General features: G+C 55.9%; 1 protein-coding gene across 7 annotated transcripts in view; it reads right to left on the reverse strand.

Annotated features, from left to right (window-relative positions):
• The window catches only part of PAPLN (papilin, proteoglycan like sulfated glycoprotein), a 52,224-nt gene that overhangs the window by 21,238 nt on the left and 9,836 nt on the right, over positions 1-21,150 (reverse strand). For 4 of the 7 annotated variants that reach the window (XM_044924751.2, XM_044924753.2, XM_044924754.2 and 1 more), the window contains 13 exons: positions 14,840-14,907; positions 8,110-8,225; positions 7,156-7,216; positions 6,719-6,821; positions 4,689-4,819; positions 3,758-3,881; positions 3,229-3,309; positions 2,962-3,134; positions 2,731-2,854; positions 2,136-2,262; positions 1,705-1,770; positions 957-1,164; positions 296-478 (listed from right to left, as the gene is read on the reverse strand). In XM_044924751.2, the coding sequence (XP_044780686.2) occupies positions 296-478; positions 957-1,164; positions 1,705-1,770; positions 2,136-2,262; positions 2,731-2,854; positions 2,962-3,134; positions 3,229-3,309; positions 3,758-3,881; positions 4,689-4,819; positions 6,719-6,821; positions 7,156-7,216; positions 8,110-8,225; positions 14,840-14,907 (1,565 nt within the window). Of the gene's footprint in view, positions 1-295; positions 479-956; positions 1,165-1,704; positions 1,771-2,135; positions 2,263-2,730; positions 2,855-2,961; positions 3,135-3,228; positions 3,310-3,757; positions 3,882-4,688; positions 4,820-6,718; positions 6,822-7,155; positions 7,217-8,109; positions 8,226-14,839; positions 14,908-16,640; positions 17,618-17,692; positions 17,873-21,150 lie in introns of those variants that run through there. The other 3 variants (XM_006055207.4, XM_006055208.4, XM_044924752.2) reach the window with 3 other exon arrangements.

Consider the following 21,150-nt stretch of genomic DNA (forward strand, 5'->3'; position numbering starts at 1 on the left):
GGAGGGAAGGAGGGGGAAGGAAGAGGGAGGGAAGGAGGGGGAAGGAAGAGGGAGGGAAGGAGGGGGAAGGAAGAGGGAGGGAAGGAGGGGGAAGGAAGAGGGAGGGAGGGAGGGGGAAGGAAGAGGGAGGGAGGGAGGGGGAAGGAAGAGGGAGGGAGGGGGAAGGAAGAGGGAGGGAGGGAGGGAGGGGGAAGGAAGAGGGAGGGAGGGAGGGAGGGGGAAGGAAGAGGGGATGATGCCCAGGGACCAGGACTCAACAGTGGGGGAGGAGGGAGGGGGGAGGGGCAGTACTCACTAGACCCCAGGCGCCCACGTGCCAGGCCTGGTCACTGAGGCGGGGACAGTCATCGTGCACACAGGGCTCAGTGAGTGGGGGACGGTCCTCCAAGGAGCAGGCCGTGGCGTGGAGCAGAGACCCCTCGTCACCCCGGCAGGTGACGCTCCGCCTCCGGACCCCTGCACCGCAGCTGACAGAGCACTGTGAGGACCGGGCTGTCAGCGCGAGCTGGTCCTTGCCCAGCTGGGGGCCCACCAGCCTGGCATGGAGGGCAGACAGCGCTCTGTGGCCCCAGGCCCAGAGAGGCCAAGTCACCCTCCTGAGGTCACACAGCCTGAACCATGGTGGCGGACACCGGGCTGAAGTGCGTTTTCCTTTATTTGCAACTGCTATACACGTAGCTGGCCGGAAGCAGTGACCAGCAGCCCCAGCCCCTCCCTCGGCCCCAAACAACGTGCCCGGCTCCTTTCCCACCCGCCCTGGACCCTCGAGAAGGAGGAATAGCGCTGGAGCAGGGATCCAAGCCCCTGCTCCTAGCCCCAGCCTTGACCACAGCCTCCGGGACCACCTGGCAGGTCCCTTCTCTCCCAGGAGCTGCTTCCCCTGAGGATGACAAGCCTTTCAGAGTTGCCGGCAGCTGCCCAGGCCCACCACCCCGTCCCAGAGGGGCCGGGCTCACCTCACTCCAGGGCTCCACGCTCCAGCCTGCACAGCGCTGCAGGTTGCAGGCCCGCGTGCCCGGGGGCTTCTCAGGCAGACCCTCGCACTCAGCGTCCTCGGCAGCCTCCTGGGCACTGGCCCCATCAGATGAGACGCAGTAGACGGAGCGGGACTGGGACCCGCCCCCACAGGAGGCCGAACAGAGTGTCCAGGGCCCCGTCTTCCAGCTGGTGGGGAGCAGAAGCGCACTGAGGTGGGCCCTGCAGCTGGGTCTGAGGTCCAGGCCCAGGGGGGCAGTGCCCAGGAGCGGAATGGGGATCCCCCTCCCCAGCCCATCCTCCAAGCATCGGGCTGTCCAGGTGAGGGGCAGAGAGCCCTGCCCAAAGGCCTAGGTCCAGCCCTGCTCACCATTCCCACCACTGTGCCCGGGTCCCTATAAACACGGAGCCTGGCTGCCTCCCTCCCAGGGCTCCTGTCCTCACATAGACCCCTTTCTCCTTTTCACCAGGTCACCATCACCCCAGCCAGACTCCACTCCCTCCAGGTCTGACCTCAGCGGAGGGGGGCATCTCCCTGAGGGGACATGCTCACCCACATGTGCAGCGGCCCTTCCCGGCCCTGGGTCCCAGGACCTGGACGACAGGACCACCCCCACCGCACATGCAAAGCCAAGCCTACCACCATCCCAAGAGACCAGCTGCCTGCCACCAAGGCCACCAGGTGGAAGACGGCACAGCCCTGCAGGGAGCCAGTGGCCCGAGGATTACCTGCTCCTGCACACACGCTGGGCCCCAGCAAGGTGCCACGCTCTGGGCCGGTGCAGGTAAGAGGTCCTTGGTGCACAAACAAAGGCATCGCCAATGCCCTCAGGCCCCTGGGCCCAAGCCCTGGTCTACTCCTTGGCATCTGCCAATTTCCTGCCAGCTCACACCAATGGGGCCTCTGGTACCCACACCACCGCCCACCCCCCTGCCATTAGCCTGGACATTCTGGGCACTGTGTGGGCTCACAAGGGTGGACAGAACCACTCAGGGTCTCACACTCAGGCCCCCCACTGCCTCCTCCCCACCCAGCTGCAGCTATCAGGAGCCCCCCAGCCTCCTGCTTTTCCCAACACCTAAAGCAGCTCAGGGCCTCCACCTTCTTCCCACCGAAGAGCTTGGGCCCTGCCTGGGCAGAGGGGCGGGCAGGGCCTCACCGCTTGGTGTGCAGGCAGGGCTGCAGGCTGCAGGGGCGGCGGTCAGCTGGCCTCGACTGGGGCTGGCACAGGTGCTCAGGGTAGACCTCATTATCCATGGTGCAGAACACCTGGCGGGTCTGCTGACCTGCAGAGGCCCGGCCACAGCAGGCAGCTGGTCAGTCCACATTCACCCAATGCATTCTCTGGGCCAGGCTCCCTTCTGGACACATCCTGAGTGTCACCTTGCTTGAGGCTCAGTAACCCCCCTGGGTAGGTGGCCATCACCACATCTGAGCTCAGAGAGCTTTCTCTGTGGGTGACGGAGCCCCTCTCTGACACCTGGTCACTGCCTCCAGGCCCACCCTCTGCTGCCAAAGGAATACCATGTCCTAGGAGATGCCACTGCCTCCAGGAAGCCCTCTGGTTCGCTTAGCTAAGGTAGGGGCTCTTTGTCGAGTCCCCCCACTCCTGGGTTTCCCCAAGGGGGCCCCCCGTGACATGCAGATGTTGCATCTACTTGTCCACCTCCCTCCCACGGCTGGAGCGCCTGCAGGAGAGAGCCGAACCCTGCACACAGCCACGCGCCACCCCCAACCCAGGCCACTGCCCTCACCTCCACCACATTCAGCGCTGCAGTCGCCCCACGAGCCATGGCTCCAGCTGAAGCTGGGCTGTGGGGCACCCAGGGGCAGGTGGTACTCGAAGTGCACGCCTGGGTTGGGCTCCTGGCTGATGAGCTGTGCAGGAGGGTCCCCATTGAGGCTGGACGCCAGGGGGCCGCCCCTGCTCACCCCGAAGCCCTCCTGCCAGCCTCTTGGGGGCCAGGTGCTCACCCCCCCCTCACCTCAATGACCAGGGGCTCTGAGGTGGGGCCGCGGGCATGGAGCCGCTCGGGCGCCAGGTCGCCTTCAGCTCCCCGCTCATAGTGCAGGAGGGTGCTGGCCACGGGCAGGGCGCGGGCACCCTCGATGGTCCAGTGTCCATTGAGGTAGTATTCGCCACGTATGCTCTTCACCGCTGTGCCGGGGGAGCACTCCAGTCAGCTGCCAAGGCAGGACCCACCTCCCTGCCACGGTGACGGCCCCACCTCAGACCCCAAAACTGTCCTCACCCAGAAAGTTCCTGCTGGCGGCCGCTTCCTCGATGCGGATGCTGGTGGCCCCCATGGGGACGATGAGGATCTGGTTGTAGCCTGAGGGGCAGAGACATTCTGGGACCACCAGCCACAAGGAGGAGTTGGCCCTGAGGCTGCCCAGTGCCCAGCCCCACAGGTGGGGTCGCCAAGTGGGACACAGCAGGGCCGGGGGCTTGGGAAAGAGTGTTTCTGAAGGAGGAAATGCCTGCACAGAGGATGGACGGGTCCAGCACCCAAACTGATGGGAGGGGAGGGGAATGGAGGGGACAGATGGGGACGATGGGGGGAAGGGGAGGACACACCCAGGCATCACTGGATAAGTGGGCGGAGATCCTAGCATGAGCCCACAGGCTCCTGGGCAAGGGTCTGGCCTCCACCCTGAGGTCTTCACGACCTGAGTACCAGATCACACCATCTCGGTGCTGTGCCAGCGAGCAAGATGCCAGGGAAGGGGCATGCGACAGACCCCGGTCTGAACCGTCTGCAGACCCCACAAGGATCGCACCTCTGCTGAGGTCATTGGCCTCAAAGACGCCCGTGACGGGGTAGCAGGTCGTGCCGTCACCCCCGCACCGCAGACACTTGTCCTCCACCTTCGACGAGTCCAGGTGGTGGTCACAGCCGACGACCTGCCAGGCGGAGGTGAGAGGAGACGCGAGAGACCCCGGGGGGGGGGGGGGGGTCACGATCACACCCGGACTGGAACCCTGCCACCCAGCCAGTCCAGGAGGTGCAGTAATCATTCGCTGGCCAGGGGGGCCAAGTTAGCCTTGAACCTGGCCGGTAGCTGATCATCTACCTCTTCTGCCTGCACGGTGCCCGCACCCCCTTCTCCGGCAACGACACCTCATTTTTCTTCGGAAGCCACCTCTCTCCCACAGCGTGTGGACATGGCTTCCGGGCAGTAGCGTCGGGCCGGTCAGCAGGCTGTGCGCTTTGCTCAAGGCGTTCGGGGGAGCCCCAGGTGAGGGCAAGCCAGAGGCAAGCCCGGGTTGTTGGCACTTCTGGGAACAGCGCCCCTGCCCCAGGGGGTGGCCAGACTGTGACGACGGAAGCCTGGGGCCACTGGGCCATCTTCACAGCTCACCAGAAGAACTCGCCAACCCTCAGCAGACCCAGAGGGGAAGAAAGCCAAGCGAGGAGAGATTTTCCAGAGCATCAGCCAGGCCCCTGCAGCCAGCCAGCCCCTCCCTCAATGGCTTTTTTTCCCCCTTAAGTCACTTTTACTTTTACTAACTTGCCACCCAGAGGCTTCCTCTTATTGTTGAGTTTTCAAAGGGCAAAGGTAAGAGGGCCGCAGGACATCGGCGATGCAAGGCACCTTAGAAGCTAGTCTTGAGAAGGCATCACGGTCAGGAGAGCCTCTGGTAGGGGGCCAGGTGGATATCCCGCAATGAGCCCCAAACCAGCTGGTGGGGGTGGTGGGGACAACTCACCCTGCAGCTGCCATCCACACAGATGTCCCGTCTGCCAGGTTCACAGGGTGTCCCGTCTACAACGGCCTCCTTGTGCTTGTAGTAAAAACTCTCCCCCTTGGGGATGCAGTTCAGCTCACACTTGTTGGGGGCTGCGGAAAGCAAGAGGGGGAAGTTGAGAGGCTGCGTGAGGTTCAAGACCTGTGTGAGCAACAGCGAAGTGTGGGCAGGGGCCAGAAACAGGCACACATGTGTGCACACACACACACACACACAGAGGAAGCCCTACACCATCACACCCCCGGTGGCTCAAAATCCCACCACCGTCACAGGGGGAAAGGATCTTCTCCATGAAGTGGACACATCTCTGGGAATTAAGTCGAGGAAAAATTCTAGAATTAGGAAAAAGCTAGACACTTGAAGAGGTCTATCTCAGCATTACTATTTATAATATTCTATCAGCTACTTTTTAATTACTATAACTAGATTATTACACCTGTGGACTGTGCTATTAAGAACTGTGATTATGAAGACCAACCAGTAATGTGGGGAGATGTTTATAATAGAATGCAAAGTGATACCATGTAACAATCACAAATACATAAACAGAGAGAGAAAGTAATGTGAAAGGAGCTAGAAAGAAATGCTAGCAGCAATCCTATGAAAAAGGTGGGTTACAGTCATTTTCTTGTTTCAGTTTTTATATTTATCTATTTGAATAGCCCAGGAGTGCTAACAGGATTGTAATCACCTCCACCACAAAGAAGGCATCCCTCGGCAACCCTTTTTAAACTTTCCTCTGTTCTAATTTTTCTGTAATATTTTGCTGTTGTTCAGTTGCTAAGTTGTGTCCAACTCTGCCATGCCGCAGACTGCAACACTCCAGGCTTCCCAGTCCTTCACCATCTCCTGGAGTTTGCCCAAACTCATGTCCATTGAGTTGGTGATGCCATCCAACCATTTCGTCCTCTGTTGCCCCCTTCTCCTGCCTTCAATCTTTCCCAGCATCAGAGTCTTTTCCAATGAGTCGGTTCTTAGCAAATTATCTTCAACATACCCTCACCTTAGGATCCAAGAGGAGCAATGAACGCAAACTACCCCACTGGGGCCTCCACCTCTAGCCAAGACCCTTCCCCCAGCCCACAGCACACACAAGACATAAAATGTTCACTGATTTGGAATCCAGAGTGCCAGAGAGTTTCCAGGAGTCATCTACAGCGAGCAGTGAAAACTCATACTGGGAAGGATTAGCCTACAGCATATCTGACTCATCGAAAATGTTTTAATTACACCATATTAGTGATTTTTGTTCTTTCTTGAACTGTAGCACTCTAAAACTTAATGACCTACACCCTCCTCAAAGTTACCCAGAGCATGGCATCCAGCCCCAGAGATTCTGAGTAAATGAGCTCTTGCCACACCAAGCCCCCAGGCAGCCCAGCCTGCAGTTTGCCCAAATTTGGGCACTGGTCTCAACCCCACCCCCTCAGCCCATCCCTGCACCCCACCCAGAGACTCCTGCCAGTGAGGAAGGCTTCAGGGAGCAGGCCAAACAAAAGAAGGCTCAAAACTGCCCAGAACCGGCCAAAGCTTGGCCTGAAACATTGTATACCCAGGGGGAAAGGATGGAAAAACCTCAAAACGGTCACCACTGTTGTGCCCTGCTGGGAGTACTGGAGGTTTTTCTTTAAATGTATTTGAAAACGCGTCTAGAATATGGTGAGGGCTTCCCAGGTGGCTCGGCAGTAAAGAATCCGCCTGCCATGCCGAAGACGCAAGAGAGATGGTTTGGATCCCTGGGTCGGGAAGATTCCCTGAAATAGGAGGAAATAGCAGCCCACTCCAGTATTCTTGCCTCGAAAGTTTCATGGGCAGAGCAGTCCATGGGGCCGCAAAGAATGGGACAGGACTGAACGATTGAGCACCATAATATGGTAGTGAGAATTGCGAAATGCAAAGTCAATGTAGCAAAGAGATTCCCCAAAGAAGGGGCCCAGCGTAGGACAACGCAGGGTGAGGCAGCAGGGGCGCCCGAAGGACGGCGCACTTACCCCCGTAGTAGGGCAGCCACTTGTAGCGCCGCCCCTGGAACTCGTGGCTGTCGAACTCCGCGCACTGCTCCGCCCTGAAGTCGCGGGAGCCCTCGGGGCAGCTCTGTGGGGAGGAGGGGGCAAGGGAGGGGGCTTGTGGGTCCACCACTGGGGTCCGCCGTCCCGCTGGGCCCCGGGGAGGCCGGGCCCTGTTCCCCCAACCCCTGCTGTAGCTTCGGGGAGGCGGGGCCGCTCCCCCCGCCCCGCCCCCCCAGGGCTCTCGTGCGCCCCCTCCAGGGGGATTGGGGTAAGGAGGCGAAAGTATCGTTTCAGGCGGTGGGGTGAGGAAGCGACTGCCATGCACCCACGTGCGCGGGTGGGGGGCTTCCCAAGGCCAGTATGTCAGCCGCGGAGGGGGTCTGGGGAGCTGTCCTCCACCCCCAGGGGCTGTACCTTACCTCCGTGCGGCAAGAGCGGTGGCTCCGGATGGGACCCACGCAGCTGGAGCCCCCATCTCTCCTGCAGGGCGAGAGCACTGGGAAGAGCCAAACCCCCACTACCCAGCACCCCACCCCCTCCTGGGTCTCTCCCGCAGGCCCCCCCCCCCCGACCCCCAGCTGCGGTGGAGCTACCCGGTGGGCACTGCTGGGCCAGAGCGGTGGCAGGAGAGGAGGGGGCTCCCCAATCCCCTTAGGCAGGTATAGTGAGCCCTGTGTTCAGACCTGGGAGAAGCCCGACCCAGAAGGCTAACTAGCCTAGAGCTTGGCTAACTCGGGGCCACTCTACCTCTTAAAGCATATTCTCAGAGAAGACTCAAATTCTGTCCTTGGAGATGCAATATATACCCACTTGGTAAGGTTATTCTGCCACTTAAGAGGAGTAAATGTGGGTAAGACACTTAGAATAGTATCTTCTCTCTGCCTCTTCAGGCAAAGTTTTCAGGAATCGTTAAACCCCCGACAGGCAGAGCGTCACCACCCCTTCTTTTGCGCCCTATGGTACTCGTCAGAGTGCAGGGCACGCAGCAGGAGCTTAATAAGTCACTTAGAGTGAGAAACATCTATACTTGAAGAAGGGGCTGACGGCAGAGAAACCGCACACGTTAGTTTTTGAGGATTATTCGTTAATTCAACAAGAATTCATTACACCTGACGGCACTGCTGGAGAAGCTAGGGACTCAGGGCTGGATGAAGCAGAAATGGCACCAGCTCCCTGAAATAAGGCTGTCGTTGCAATCAGAGTGTCAGTATGCAGAAATGACTCAATTTCAAGTTCTCCACTGATGCTGCTCCCAGAACAAATCTGTCGTGTGGTAGGTTTTGCCCTTGTGGCCCTGGCACTGGCCCAGGACACCCAGCCACTCCCCCGCGCCTGCTCTCTTTTAACAAGCTGGCCCATCCCTGCCTTCCTACCTCTGGGTGTAGCAGGGACGCTCCCGGAAGCTGACGCCCCCTCCACAGGTCCGGCTGCAGGGGCTCCAGTTACCCCAGGAGCCCCAGGTGTCACTCTGCCGCCTCACCTGGGGAGCCTGGAGGAGGACACGCTCAGCAGTGGGAGTCAGCGCTTGGAGCCCCCACAGGAGTGCTCAGGGCTGCCCTGACACCCCCAGCCTTGGAGCATAGCCCTCCCCTGCAAGGAGCCTGAGACGGTGTCTCCTAGAGCTGAGCCTTCAGGACTGCAGCTCCCCCAGGCACCCCAACATCCTCATTTGTGGAATAAGCCAGCTTTCACCATAAGGAGCCGGGAGCCAACCCAGCCTCCTCATCCGTCAATGCTGCCTCCACCAGCAGCCCCTATGTGCCCAGTACAGCGGGCAAGCTGCGGGCAGAGAGCTCTTCCCTGATCGTGTCTGACCATGACATCCCCTGGCTGGGCAGAGTTTGGTCTGAGAACCAGGATGTCTAGAAGCATACCCTTGAATGGAATCCCTGGAGCAGCAGAGCATGCCCTCCCAGGAGGAAGATATAAAAGCACAGGAGGAACGGCGTGTCATCGGGTAGGATGGGCTCCACGTGTGCGGGGAATGCCATCCACCTGCAGTGCCATGTTTTTGTAGCTCTGGCCTAGTCAGAACTTAATCTAATTGTGTGTGTGTTAGGATGGGGCGGTGATTTCTTCCTGCCAAGCTGTGGCAGGGGCCCCCAGGAGTCCCCCAGTATCTATCCTCCCCTTCTCTCACTAAGAGAACCCTTGACTCCTAGCTGGATAGCTGGCTGCCCTCCCACCCAAGTTCATTTCCCAGGTTTCCCGCAGCCAGCCACAGCTATTTCACTAAATTCTTGTCAGTGAGAGGTACTTGAAAGGTGCTGGGTGGCAGCCTTCCTTGTGGCTCAGCTAGTAAAGAATCCGCCCGCAATGCAGGAGACCTGGGTTCAATCCCTGGGCTGGGAAGATCCCCTGGAGAAGGGAAAGGCTACTCACTCCAGTATTCTGGCCTGGAGAATTCCATGCATTGCATATACAGTCCATGGGGTCACAAAGAGTCGGACACGACTGAGCGAGATTTTCTTTCCTAGCAGTCTCCAGTACAGGCATATTTCAGAGAGATTGTAGGCTTGGTTCCACCAAAATAGAGCAAATATTGTGATAAAGCAGATCACACAGCTTTGGGGATTTCCCAGTACATGTGAAAGTTGTTTGTACTATACTAGAATCTGTTAAGTGTGCGATAGCATTAAAAATAATGTATGTACCTCAATTAAAAAGTACTTTATTGTTAAACAAATGCTAGCCATCACCCAAACTTTCAGCAAGTTGTAATCTTTTCGCAATGGTAGCATCAGAGATCATTAATCAAACATCACCATAACAAACATAATGATTGAAAAGTTTAAATATTTTGAGAATTTCAAAAATATGACAAAGTGAGCAAATGCTATTGGAAAAATGACATTTACAGACTTTCTCAACACAGCATTACCACAAACCTTCAATTTGTAAAAAAAAAAAAAAAAAGCACTAGCTGCAAAGCACAGTAAAGCCTAATAAAACCCAGTGCCTGTAATCTCCTTAAGAGATAGCTTGCGTGTTCATTTGTCCTTTTTCTTAGTCCTCCTATACGCCTTCCTGCTGGCTGGAAATCAGATGTGATGGCTGGAATTGGAGCAGCCTTCGAAACTATGTGGTAATTTAGGAACAGAAGTTTTGAACACTGAAGCAAAGGTACAAGAATCCTGGAGCACTTGGTGAGACAGAACATCCCCAGATTTCTGACCATGCATGTTTATAAGAGAGAGGAATCAGGACTTTTTTTGTTGAAGGACTGTCATTTGGGACTCTAACAGGAAAATAATCCTAATCGATACAGGTTCCCACCAGAAGGATCTGGTACCCTGCAGGTGACTTCAGAAGTCCACATGCTACACACATATTCTCTCATTTACTCCACAGAACAACCTGACCATCCCGGTGCATGGAAAAGAGAGGGAGACACAGGAACAAGTGGACACAACAGCAGCTTGGCTTCACTCCAGGCCTCTGCTCTTGTACCAGGTTCCACCAACCTCACCTGGGGAACCAAGGGGGACACTGGATGAGGCCTGAGGAGCTGGACGGGTGTTAGACTTGCTTTCTTGCTGGGAGGCAAAATGTGGATTGGAAGTATGTCCTGTTTGTTTGAAGGGGACTTTATCTTAGGGCGTCACAACATAATAATCTCTAGAGGAAAAAATCCCTGCCATTTTCCCTAGAAGAACCCAAGTTCTCATGCGGAAAAGCAAATGTTCATCACGTAGTGAGCCTCTGGGATCTTAGGTGAGGATGGAGGTTTGTGCATGCGCAGATTACACCCAGCGCTCTTCAAGCACCCCGGTGCCAAACATCTAGTTATCCTTGGTTTATAACAAAACCATGAACCCTGAATCAGAACAACTCACACACGTTTGCTGAACCACATACAAAACCAAGAAGGAAGGGCCAACTAGATCAAAGTCTGAGCTTTCACTCTTCAAATCATTTACCCTTCACTTCTAAGAGGGCCAGATCTCCAAGCTTCTAAAAATCAGGATATAAAAGTGTTCCATGAAATTTAAACTGAAATTTACTTGATCAGTTCCTATTTTAAAGGGGAAGGTATTGAGTGTTGGGGGTAGAGGGTGACTTTCCAGGGATGATAAGCACCTCCCCCCAGACTCATCACTGTGAAAAGTGAAAGTGTTGGTCGCTCAGTCCTGTCTGACTCAGTGCGATCCCATAGACTGTAGCCCACCAGGCTGCCCTGTCCATGGGATTCTCCAGGCAAGAATACTGGAGTGGGGAGTATTCAGCATGCTCAGCCAGGAGCAGCACAGACGCATCTCGTTTCTCTGTAATTACCCAAACCACAAGCGGCATGATGGTGTGAAGCCAGAATGAGCTGGTCCAGTCCACCCTCACCCGGGCCTGTCCTCACCTGCCTCCTGCCGCCCTCCGTACCCCACCAGCTCCTCCTCCAACCCCAACCTGGGCAACTGAGGAAGCCCCCTTTCCTGCTGCACTGTTCCCCTGGGATCACCTGCCCAACGTGCCAGGGTGGGAGTGGGAACAGAGCAGAAGCAAGGATGCTGGGAGCCGGCATATTGCATATTGAGTGAGGATCTGGAATAGCTCAACTGGAATTCTATCACTGCCGGGAGCCAGCGTGAGGCACTCCGCCCATGACAAAGGTCATGAGGAAGGAGGCTCGGCATACGCAAAGGCGGGATCGAGCCTCAGGAGTCCCCCTGGAAATTCTCGAGCATCTACCCCCAAAACCAGAGTCTGCCTACTTTCTGCTTTGTGCTTTCACCTACACCTCTGACTTTATGGGGGGCTGTCTCCCACTACCTCTCTCTGAAAAAAGAGTTAGCTTACAGCTCCAGTTAATAATTCTTGGATGTGACAGTGTTTCAACCTACAAACTCCTTTGGAAATCCTCTAGCCTGCCTGAATAGGTTTTTCCGGCCACATGTGATTGTTCAGAGCCTCCCAACTGTGAGAGGCAGGAGATGTTCTAAACTGCCTAAACACAGATTCCTTTGAGTAGTTAAAAGATTGATTAGAAAATGTATTGGTGAAGGGTTTTTCACTTGTTGGGCCAATGTTTGCTGCTAAGTCTCCATACTCCTTACCTACTGTGTCTTTGGCAGTGTATTGATTGATATAATGGGTGTATAGAAATGTAAAATGCAGCTTTGTCCAATGCTTTTTGGAAGGCTGGTGCCTGACTTTGGAATAATCACCTTTAGAGAAAAATAAGTTTCTTAAAATGTTAACAGGCCTCCGGGCCAGAAGATGATGTCAATCACCTGAACTTTTGCATATGATAAGTTTGAAAGCCTGGCTTAGATTAGAACCAGGAACTGCTGTCCTTACATGACTCCACCCCTTCCCCCATTATCCTCTATGCATACCTTAAGGTATAAAAACTACTTTGGAAAATAAAGTGCGGGCCTTGTTCACTGAAACTTGGTCTCCCCATGTCACTCTCTCTCCCAAATTCCAGCTGAGTGTCCATCTGGAGCGCGGATGTCCTCTGTGACCATTTATTTGCCTGGGCTTCTAAGACCCACTCGAGAAGGTGTCTAAGGTGGGGCACCTTCCGCTATTCGAGAGGGCGCCTGCGGCCTCCGTGGTCAGAGCTAACCTGGTGTCACGGGTTATATTGATTTTCCGCGTAAACCAAGCCACTCAGCTTCTTTTCTCCACTGAATTTTCCTACTGAGCTATCCTTATTTCAGCCGCTTTTCTCCACTGAATTTCATCACTGAGCTATCCTTATTCTATTACTCTTTGTATCCTTAATTAAAGTGTAATTAAGCAGTTATTCCCTGACCCTCGCCTAGCCGTCTCTCCTTCGAATACCCTGGATCAGCCGGGGCTGGTCCCCGGCACAAGGAGACTGGAAGACCCCTTGTGAAGCCTCCCCTGACCAACCTGGGGCAGGGGGCAGTGAGAGGTGTGATGTGTTAGTCCTCCTTAATCGACTATTCATTCTGCTCAAGCTGACCCCTGTCAGCACTGAGAATAATCCTGTGAAAGGTTGGGGATGGTGGGGAGGGGGTCCCGCCACAGCTAGAATCAGCCTGGGTCATGGAGTGGGGGGGGTCCTGCCCCCAGTTACAGCCAGTCTGGGCTATGGAGGAGGGTGGGTCTCACTCCCAGCTACAACCAGCCTGGGCTATGGGGGGGTCCCGCACCCAGTTACGACCAGGCTGGGCTATGGGGGAGTAGGTATTGCACCCAGCTAGAACCAGCCTGGGCCATGGGGCAGTCGGGGGGGTCCCGCCCCCAGTTACAACCAGCCTGGGCCATGGAGGGGGGTATTGCACTCAGCTAGAACCAGCCTGGGCTACACCCTCCTCCAGACAGTGGAGTGGGTAAGGGGAGGTCCCAGCCCCACGTACCCAGGTGTTTCTAAGGAAGAAAGTGCCTAATAGGCCCAGGTTACTTCGGATCCCTCATTTCACCTGCATGGAACCTGTGCATGGGCGTCATTACTTTCTAATTTAAAGGGATCTAAGATCTGATGATCTGCTTAGCGTCACACAGCTGCTAGGAGGTGGCTCTGAGTTTCATCCCGGTGTCCTGTCACATGCGCCACCCCCCCCACCTGAGCAGAGACCTCAGTGCCACCTGTGGCGAGGCCCTCAGGATGTGGCACTGAGGAGGCAAGGGCCATGGGGTAGCAGAGGTGAGCTGGGGACGCCAGACGGCGGTGGAGAGGACGTGAGGAAGTGGGCTCTAGCCCACTCTCTGCTCTGACTGAGGCCCATGCTAAACCCACTGCCCACTGCTGACTCCCACCCCGGCCTGCCCCCTGGCTGGAGGAGGACTTCTCAGCTTTAACTCACATTTCCACAGAGACAGCATCACCCTGCCCCTCTCCCAAAGCAGTGAACAGTGTGGGTCCATTCTCAGGGGCCCTCCTGCAGGGCTCGGGAGGCAGGGCTGTGAGCCTCCCCTGTGGAGCCCTCTCCAGGGGTGGATGGAATCTGTGCTCTCCATCCTGTCAAAGCAGGAGAAGCCAGGCAGGAGCAGCTCCAGGAACAAGCCCCACTCGGCACACGGTGCCCTCCCCCAAGGTGGGGCCTGTTATCTAGAAGATTCCCTGTACCTCCCTGGAACCCAGGTAGGTTCTCCAGGAAGCCTTGTCCCTCAGGCCCCTGGTAATGAAACAGTTACTGTGATCACTGGTTGCCTTCCTGTATCCACTCTCTGAATTTTCACTAATACTTAGCCACTAACCACATGAGGCTGTTTAAATTCATGTTCATTAAAATCAAATAAGGGCTTCCCTGGTGGTCCAGTGGTTAAGGATCCGCCTGCCCAACGCAGGGGACACTGTCTCAATCCCTGGTCTGGGAAGATTCCACATGCTGCAGCTGAGCCCGAGTGCCACAGCTCCTGAAGCCTGTGCGCCCTGGAGCCCGTGCTCAGCAATGAGAGAAGACACCGCAATGAGAAGCTCGTGCATGGCAAGTAGAGAGTACCATGCACGTAGCAACAAAGACTCAGCCCAGTTAAAAAATAATTTTAAAAATCAAATAAGATTCAGTTCCTCAGTTGTACTGACCACATGTCATGTGCTCAGTAACCACATGAACCCAGTGGCTATCTTACTGGACAGCACAGATGCAGAGCATTTCCATCATCTCAGACGGTCCTATTGGACAGCCCAGCTCTAGATGCCAGCCCCAGGGGCAGTGGAGAACGGGCCTGGCAGCCCAAACCTCTAGGTCCAAATAGCCCCCATTGAGAGGCAGCAGAGTTTGGTCAATAGGCAGGTGGCAGACGTCTGGTAGGATGGCCATTTGGCCCTGCTCCTTGGCTGGTGCCAGCAAGGACCCCTCTTCCTTCCACCGTGATAGGTCACCCCTCTGGACCTCCGCAGCAATTAGCAGCGCGCCCAGAACCTTCTGAAGGAGGGGTGGGGCTGCTGGGAAATTGCCAATTCTGCGAACTGTGCCCGAAAGCCAGACGGGAAGTTCTGGGCACCAGAGGTTGCAAGGTCCCACCCGTCTTTGAAGGCGCTCAGGCTGAGAGGGTTCGCCTCTTCCCGCCCCACCATCCAGACAGTGGCTTTCTCTTGGGGATGGCGCCGCAGCCACTGGCTCCAGCCGTCGGGGTCTCCGACCCGCGGCGACCCTGGGCGGGGGTGGGGGCGGGAGGAAGGGTCGCACTCACCGAAGACCCAGGCGCGGGGGCCAACAGCAGGGGCAGCAGCAGCAGAAGCAGCCGCATCTCGTCCTGGCCTGCGGGAGAGGCGGGGATTGGAGCGGGCGGGGCGGGGACGAGGCACCGCCCCACACATCCAAGCTCCGCGCTCCCCGCCAGCTCCCGGGCCAGCAGGGATGTGGCGGCCCATCCCTCCCCCGCAGGGTGCCCACAGGTGACCCGGACACCCGCAGAGGGACTGGAGGGGACGCCGTGGGGCGCAGCGGAGGCTCTTATACAGTGAGGGAGGGCAGGCCCGTCTACAACTGGCTTCTAAAAGTTCAAGAGTAACTTCTTTCAGGGTTTCAGAGGGAAGAAAGGAGAGCAATTAAAAACACTGGTTAAAAGTCGAGAGTTCAGATTCAAAGCAATCAGACTCACTGTTTTCATTCACCAAGAGATCCTTTTTTAAAAGCCATTACATCACTTGTTTTAAAACTCGTAAATAAAGACGTTTTTAAAAAGTCTCTGCAGGTACTTTAAAAACGTAAATGCTTTGAAAATGTTGATTGTATCTTACTTTAAACCCAAGGCAGCATTTCTCTGCTCCGGAGAAGATCCACAAGCAGCCTCCCTAAGCCGGTGCGTGGGGGTGTGGGTGTGTGTAAAGTGAGTGCAGCGTGTGCATGTGTGCAGTGTCCTGTTTGTGTGTACAAAATGCCTGTGTGGTTTGGCGTGTGCGAGTGCAGTATGCACTGAGCAAGTGCAGTCTGGTGCGTGTGCGCAGTATGTGTGCAAGTGTGTACATGTCACCGCGCTGGAGAATGACATACACAATGTGCCCCTTTCAGGAGAAAACATTAAGCAAGTACTGACTTGTATGCTTAAGTTTTAAAATCTGTAACTCCACCATGGTTCTCTTTAATTTTTCCTAAGCATAAAATGACTTCAGTTTACAAGAATAAAACAGAGCGTACTAAGCCAAGTTCAGCCAAATATAAACTGGCACATCTATGCTGCGTTAATTTAGTACTAAGAGTGATTCACGTAGGCATCATTTTCACTGCAAATCAGGGGTTCCCGGGGCTGGGGGGGTGAGGGGTGGCGGCCCGGCCTGGGCTCTGCGACCGCTCGTGGAAAAGCCGCGCGCACGAGGGGAAGCCGGGGTGCCTGGGGAGCCTCGTGCTAGGGCTAACGACGGAGATGCTGCTTCTCTGAAGTAGAGAGAAGTCCTTCGCGGGGCGGGGACGAACGCAGCTAAAGAAGAGACAGCAGGGAGGACAGGAGAAAAAAACAGTCTCAAGGAGAAAAGTTGCTACTGGGAGCTCCGGATGTCTAGGGTCCCCGCGCGCCCTTCCCGGTCCCCACGCGAGGATGTCCCCTGCGCCCGCCCCGCGGGGGAACCGGCCCGCTGCAGCCCCCGAGGCGGAGAGAGGTGGCTTCCGACGTGAGGAGCCGGGCCAGCACTCAGCTCGGGAGCTCCAGGGCCACAGCCTAGGCAGCACCAAGGAAGAGGGGGCGCGCGGTCTCCGGGACCCTGTGCTCCAGAACGGCATCCGACGGAGGGAAGGGCAGAGGAGGCGGGAGGGTTGGCGTGGGCCGCCCGGGGTTGCGTCTGTTTCATCCCGGCCCTCTGCCCTCTGAGGCTCCGAGGTTTCCTTTTCGCTTGCGACCTCCCCCATCTCGGCCCGAGGAGCGGGAGGCAGGTCTCCTCCCAGGACCCCCACTTCCTCCGACACTGCTCTCCCAGGGAGTCGGGGCGGGCAAATTCCTGCTGCAGCCCAGAGGTGAGCCGCCCCGGGCCCTCGGGTCCTGTTCCTCCGCCTCCTACCTGTCTCCAGGAGCCTCGGGCGCGAAGGGCCCGCGGGACCGCTCCGTCGGTGCCCGCCCCGCCCAGTTGGGAGGTCGGCCCGGTCGCCTGGAAAACCGGCGGAGGCTGGGCTTCCTCTCCGCCCATCTCCCCCTCATCCAGCTCTGCCGTCGTCCATCCCCGGTGACCTGCGATGATGCCCAGGGTCTCCGCCCCTTTGGGTCTGTGCCAAGGCTCGGACTGCCCTTCATATTTGGTGCTGGCACCAGTCGCATTTCCCCTGCACCCAAGTCTTCCGGTCTGTGCCATCCTTCCTCCGCACCCACCTTAAACAACACAGCCCTCTGTGCAGCCGCCTGCTTGTCTTCTACCCCTGAATTCTATGCTTCCCCAGGACTCAGTTTCTCCACACACAAGCCGCTGCTTCCTACCTCTCAGCCACCATTTCCCACTGCCTCTGACCCGGCAAACTCCTACTCATCTCTCAAGATCGGCCTAACATCGTCCTCTCTAGAAGCTTCCCCACACCACCTCAGGCAGCTGGTGGCCCCCTGCTTCCTCAATCTCCACCTCTGTCTGCTGCAGTTCTCTGGTGCAACACCCTGCGGGCTTGGAGTCTCCCTAAGTCATCTCTGAGGTCCCTGGCGGTACAGCGTGCATGCATCCCTATCACCTGTGTTCACAGCACTAGTTGGGATCAAGGTAGGAGCTAATTTTCCTTCCTCGTTGTCTTTCTTAACCAAGGCACTCTGTCTTGTCTGCCATCTCTGTCTCGGAAACTGGAAATCACCTATCCTCAGAAAACTAGCCCTTATCCTGGGACACGCTGGAGGTGGGGCGATCACGAGGTTGGCTCCTTTTCCCTCATCCTCTTCTACCTGCAGCCCCTTTCCTAGCCCAGCTGTTGGTCATTTCCCCCCCGGCCTCCTGAGGAGCAGGGAAAAATCACCAGTGGGGAGCTTACCCCCTCTTCAGACCTGCAGCTCTGGCAACTCATCTCCCTGGACCATCACGGATGCTCAGACAAAATGCTTAGTAAAACATAAGCATGCTAAATTTGGCCCATTACTTACCTATCACTGAAGAGAGGAGACGCAGCAGCTGTGTAACTGGGGCCCCCTGGGGACTTGTGTGAATTCTTACACAAAGCTTGGCAGAGAAAAGGAAGTGGGATTACCCCAAACCTCTCTAGAAAAGGAAAAACCGTTTCTCCCATTCAAAAAGCCCCACTCCCTGCCTGCCTCAGCCAGGAATTTTCTGAGGTTGGTCAAAGGTCCCTGTAAAGTGGGAGGCAGCTGCTTCTTTTCCTGTGGGGGGTGGGCAGTCAAAGCACCTTCCTGATGTGTTTCTGGTTTTCCTCTCTGATCCCTTCTTCTCAGAAGCCCAGGTTTCTTACCCCACACCTCAGCTGCAAAGGAGACCCTTTGCTGGGGAGGTAGGTCCCTGGACCCACCAGCCGGGCTCTGGCTGTTACTGGTTAGGGCAAGTACTTGCCTTTAAGCCTTATGTTCTACCACCTCAGAGGGACTTGGTGACCACAGGGCCCAGCACACACAGTCCTTGTTCAATAAAAAGAACTGTGTGCACAAAAACGTGGTGGTTTAGAAAGAAGATTCCAGAAAAAAAGTGTAAGGCCTCTCCCCTAGTAACCACCCCCACCCCCACCCTGATCCTGTGTCATCCCCTGGGTTGCGGCCTGGGGTGGCAGAAGGAGGTCTGCCTCTCACTGTGTGTGAACTCAGGCAAGTCATGTCACCTCCTTAAGTCTCAATTGCTCACTTGAGCCTCACGTGGAGGGTGGCAGAGAAGGGAAGTAACTGGCTTCTATAAAGCTGCTACTAGGTACTCAGTAAGGAGAAGGCAATGGCACCCCACTCCAGTACTCTTGCCTGGAAAATCCCATGGACAGAGGAGCCTGGTAGGCTGCAGTCCATGGGGTCACTAAGAGTCGAGTCGGACACGACTGAGCAACTTCACTTTCATGCATCGGAGAAGGAAATGGCAACCCACTCCAGTGTTCTTGCCTGGAGAATCCCAGGGACGGGGGAGCCTGATGGGCTGCCGTCTATGGGGTCACACAGAGTCGGACACGACTGAAGCGACTTATTAGCAGCAGCAGGTGCTCAGTAAGAGTGGGTTCCTTTTGCCCCTGCTCCCTCCACCTCTATCCTGGATTCCCTACATCTTGGTCATCCTTGTAGATTGCAGATCCAGGGACACAATCCAGAAATGAATGGCCAGACCTCTCTGTGAGGCTGGGTTGGGATCACAAGCAGGAGAGGAGGGAGATGGCAAAACCCCAAGAGCTCCCAGGATGCACCTCCTCCAGGAAGCCTTCCTTCCACCCACCTGCACTCCCATGATGCAGGGTTCGCCTTAGCACTGTGAACAACTGCAGTGACATATTTGTCTCTCCTCCTCCCTCTAAGCTGTGAACTTTGCAAGGGCAGGGGTCTGTGTTTTTCATCTTTGGACCCTGCACCAGGGCTCCGTAGTGCTCCTCCAGAGGGTGGTGCAGGAACCACGGTTGACTGACCACCTCCTGCTGCCATACCTCAGGTCTACACCACTCTCTGAAGGCTCTCTTTGCCCCGTCCCTTCTGTTTATCTTTGCTGCATTTCTCCCAGTAGATCTCTTGTGCGTCTCACCTGACCTGACACACAGGGCTCTTGATTACAAACCACAGAAAAGGACATAGCTAACTGAGAAAAGTTCTTCAGAGGAAAGACACTGGGAGCTCATAGACTTGACAAGAAGCTGGAGAATCAGCACAGAAATGGGTTGGAATCACAGAAGTGGTCACAGATCATGGTTAGGACATCCTGCTGGACACTTGACTGCTGCCACCGCCACTTTTAGGCAACACAGACCCTCGTTGCCCCCAGAAAAAGCCCCGAATGGTCCTTGCAGACTCTAGCCCCAACAGGAGCATGCCAGCACCCCGACCTCCAGAACCTGGAAAACAAGACTTGGCAGGTCCCCGAGATGGGAGTGCAGGCGCTGGGTTAGCCCAGAGGAAAATGCGGCACTAGCCACTAGCACTCGGTTAACCTGAACGTAGAGAATAAACGCTTCTCTCCTTTCTGGTCTTTTGGGTGGTGGTTTATTAATTTACTCATTCCTTGAATACCTGAATGCCTACACTGCTGGAAGCCGGGGAGAATAAACATCTAGTGTTGATAAACATTTAACAACCAGCTCCCTGGAGGACAAAAAGCACTGCTTCGTAGCACTGATCAGTTTCCATGGTGTAAACACCCCATGGCTATTTTCAAGCTACTGAGGCAGTGTCGCTAAACATAGGGTTGCAGTGTCAGCTGTCCCAAGCCACGGGCGCCAACACTCAGACTGTCCTGCCCTTGGGGAGTTTACCTCCCAATGAAAGTGAGAGTGTCCAGCGCTTTGGGACCCCATGGACTATAGAGTCCATGGAATTCTCCAGGCCAGAATACTGGAGTGGGTAGCCTTTTGCTTCTCCAGGGGATCTTCCCAACCCAGGGATCAAACCCAGGTCTCCCGCATTGTGGGAGGATTCTTTACCAGCTGAGCCACAGGGGAAGCCCTACCTTCTAGTAGGGCAGTGCCTTCTACCCTTGTGTGTTACCTTAGAATAAAACAAATCTTACAACCTGAATATTCAAATATTTCCACTATAAAAGTCACAACCAGACTTCCCTGGTGGTCCAGTGGTTAAAAATCTGACTACCAATGCAAGAAACAGGGGTTTGATCCCTGGTGCAGGAAGATCCCAGATGCCACAGGGCAGCTAAGCCTGTGCAGCACAGCCCCTGAAGCCTGAGCCCTCTAGAGCCCGCAAGCCCCAGTGAGAGAAGCCACCACAGTGAGACGCCTGGGCGCTGCAGCTCGAGTAGCCCTACTCCCTACGACCAGAGAAAGCCCACACTCAGCAACGAAGACCCATCACAGCCAAAACAAAACACAGCTCAACCTATGCTACAGCCCACCCGGAATCCAAAAGGAGACAAGAACACTTCACATTGGAGGATTTTTCTGTCTCGACTTCTCCCCACCCTCCAACACATGTATCCATTTCCCTTTCTAGAGTCATTCAAAGTTGGGGGGTGGGAAGGAGAATGTTCAAACCCTCAAGTGCCAGTCTGCACCCACTCCACCCCCCAAGCCCACCCCACCCTGGTCCCTGGGAGTGAGACGTGAGACGGACAACACTTACTGTGGCCGACGGGGGCTGTCATACACCGCCTGGCCTTGGAAGGGAGTTGTATCCTCAGAGCAGGGACAGAATTACTGGTTCCCCGACCCTTCCACTGACCCAAGGGCCATCCAGAGACAAAGAACTGAATTCCTGGGATGTCCTTCCGTGCCCTGGAGCCTGAATCCAGGTCCTGGGACATGGACCCAGGGGGAGGTTGAGGCCTTGTGAAGACTCTGGGGTGTGGGCAGGACACTGCCCGGGGTGGAAGAGCCCCGAGAGCAACAAAAAGGAGGAAGAGACGTTTTCCAGAAAATTTGTCCTGATTGGCTCCCACACAGCTGCTCTGTTCTCAAGAT

The sequence above is a fragment of the Bubalus bubalis genome, chromosome 11 (genome assembly GCF_019923935.1).
Source record: "Bubalus bubalis isolate 160015118507 breed Murrah chromosome 11, NDDB_SH_1, whole genome shotgun sequence".
Taxonomy (NCBI): domain Eukaryota; kingdom Metazoa; phylum Chordata; class Mammalia; order Artiodactyla; family Bovidae; genus Bubalus; species Bubalus bubalis.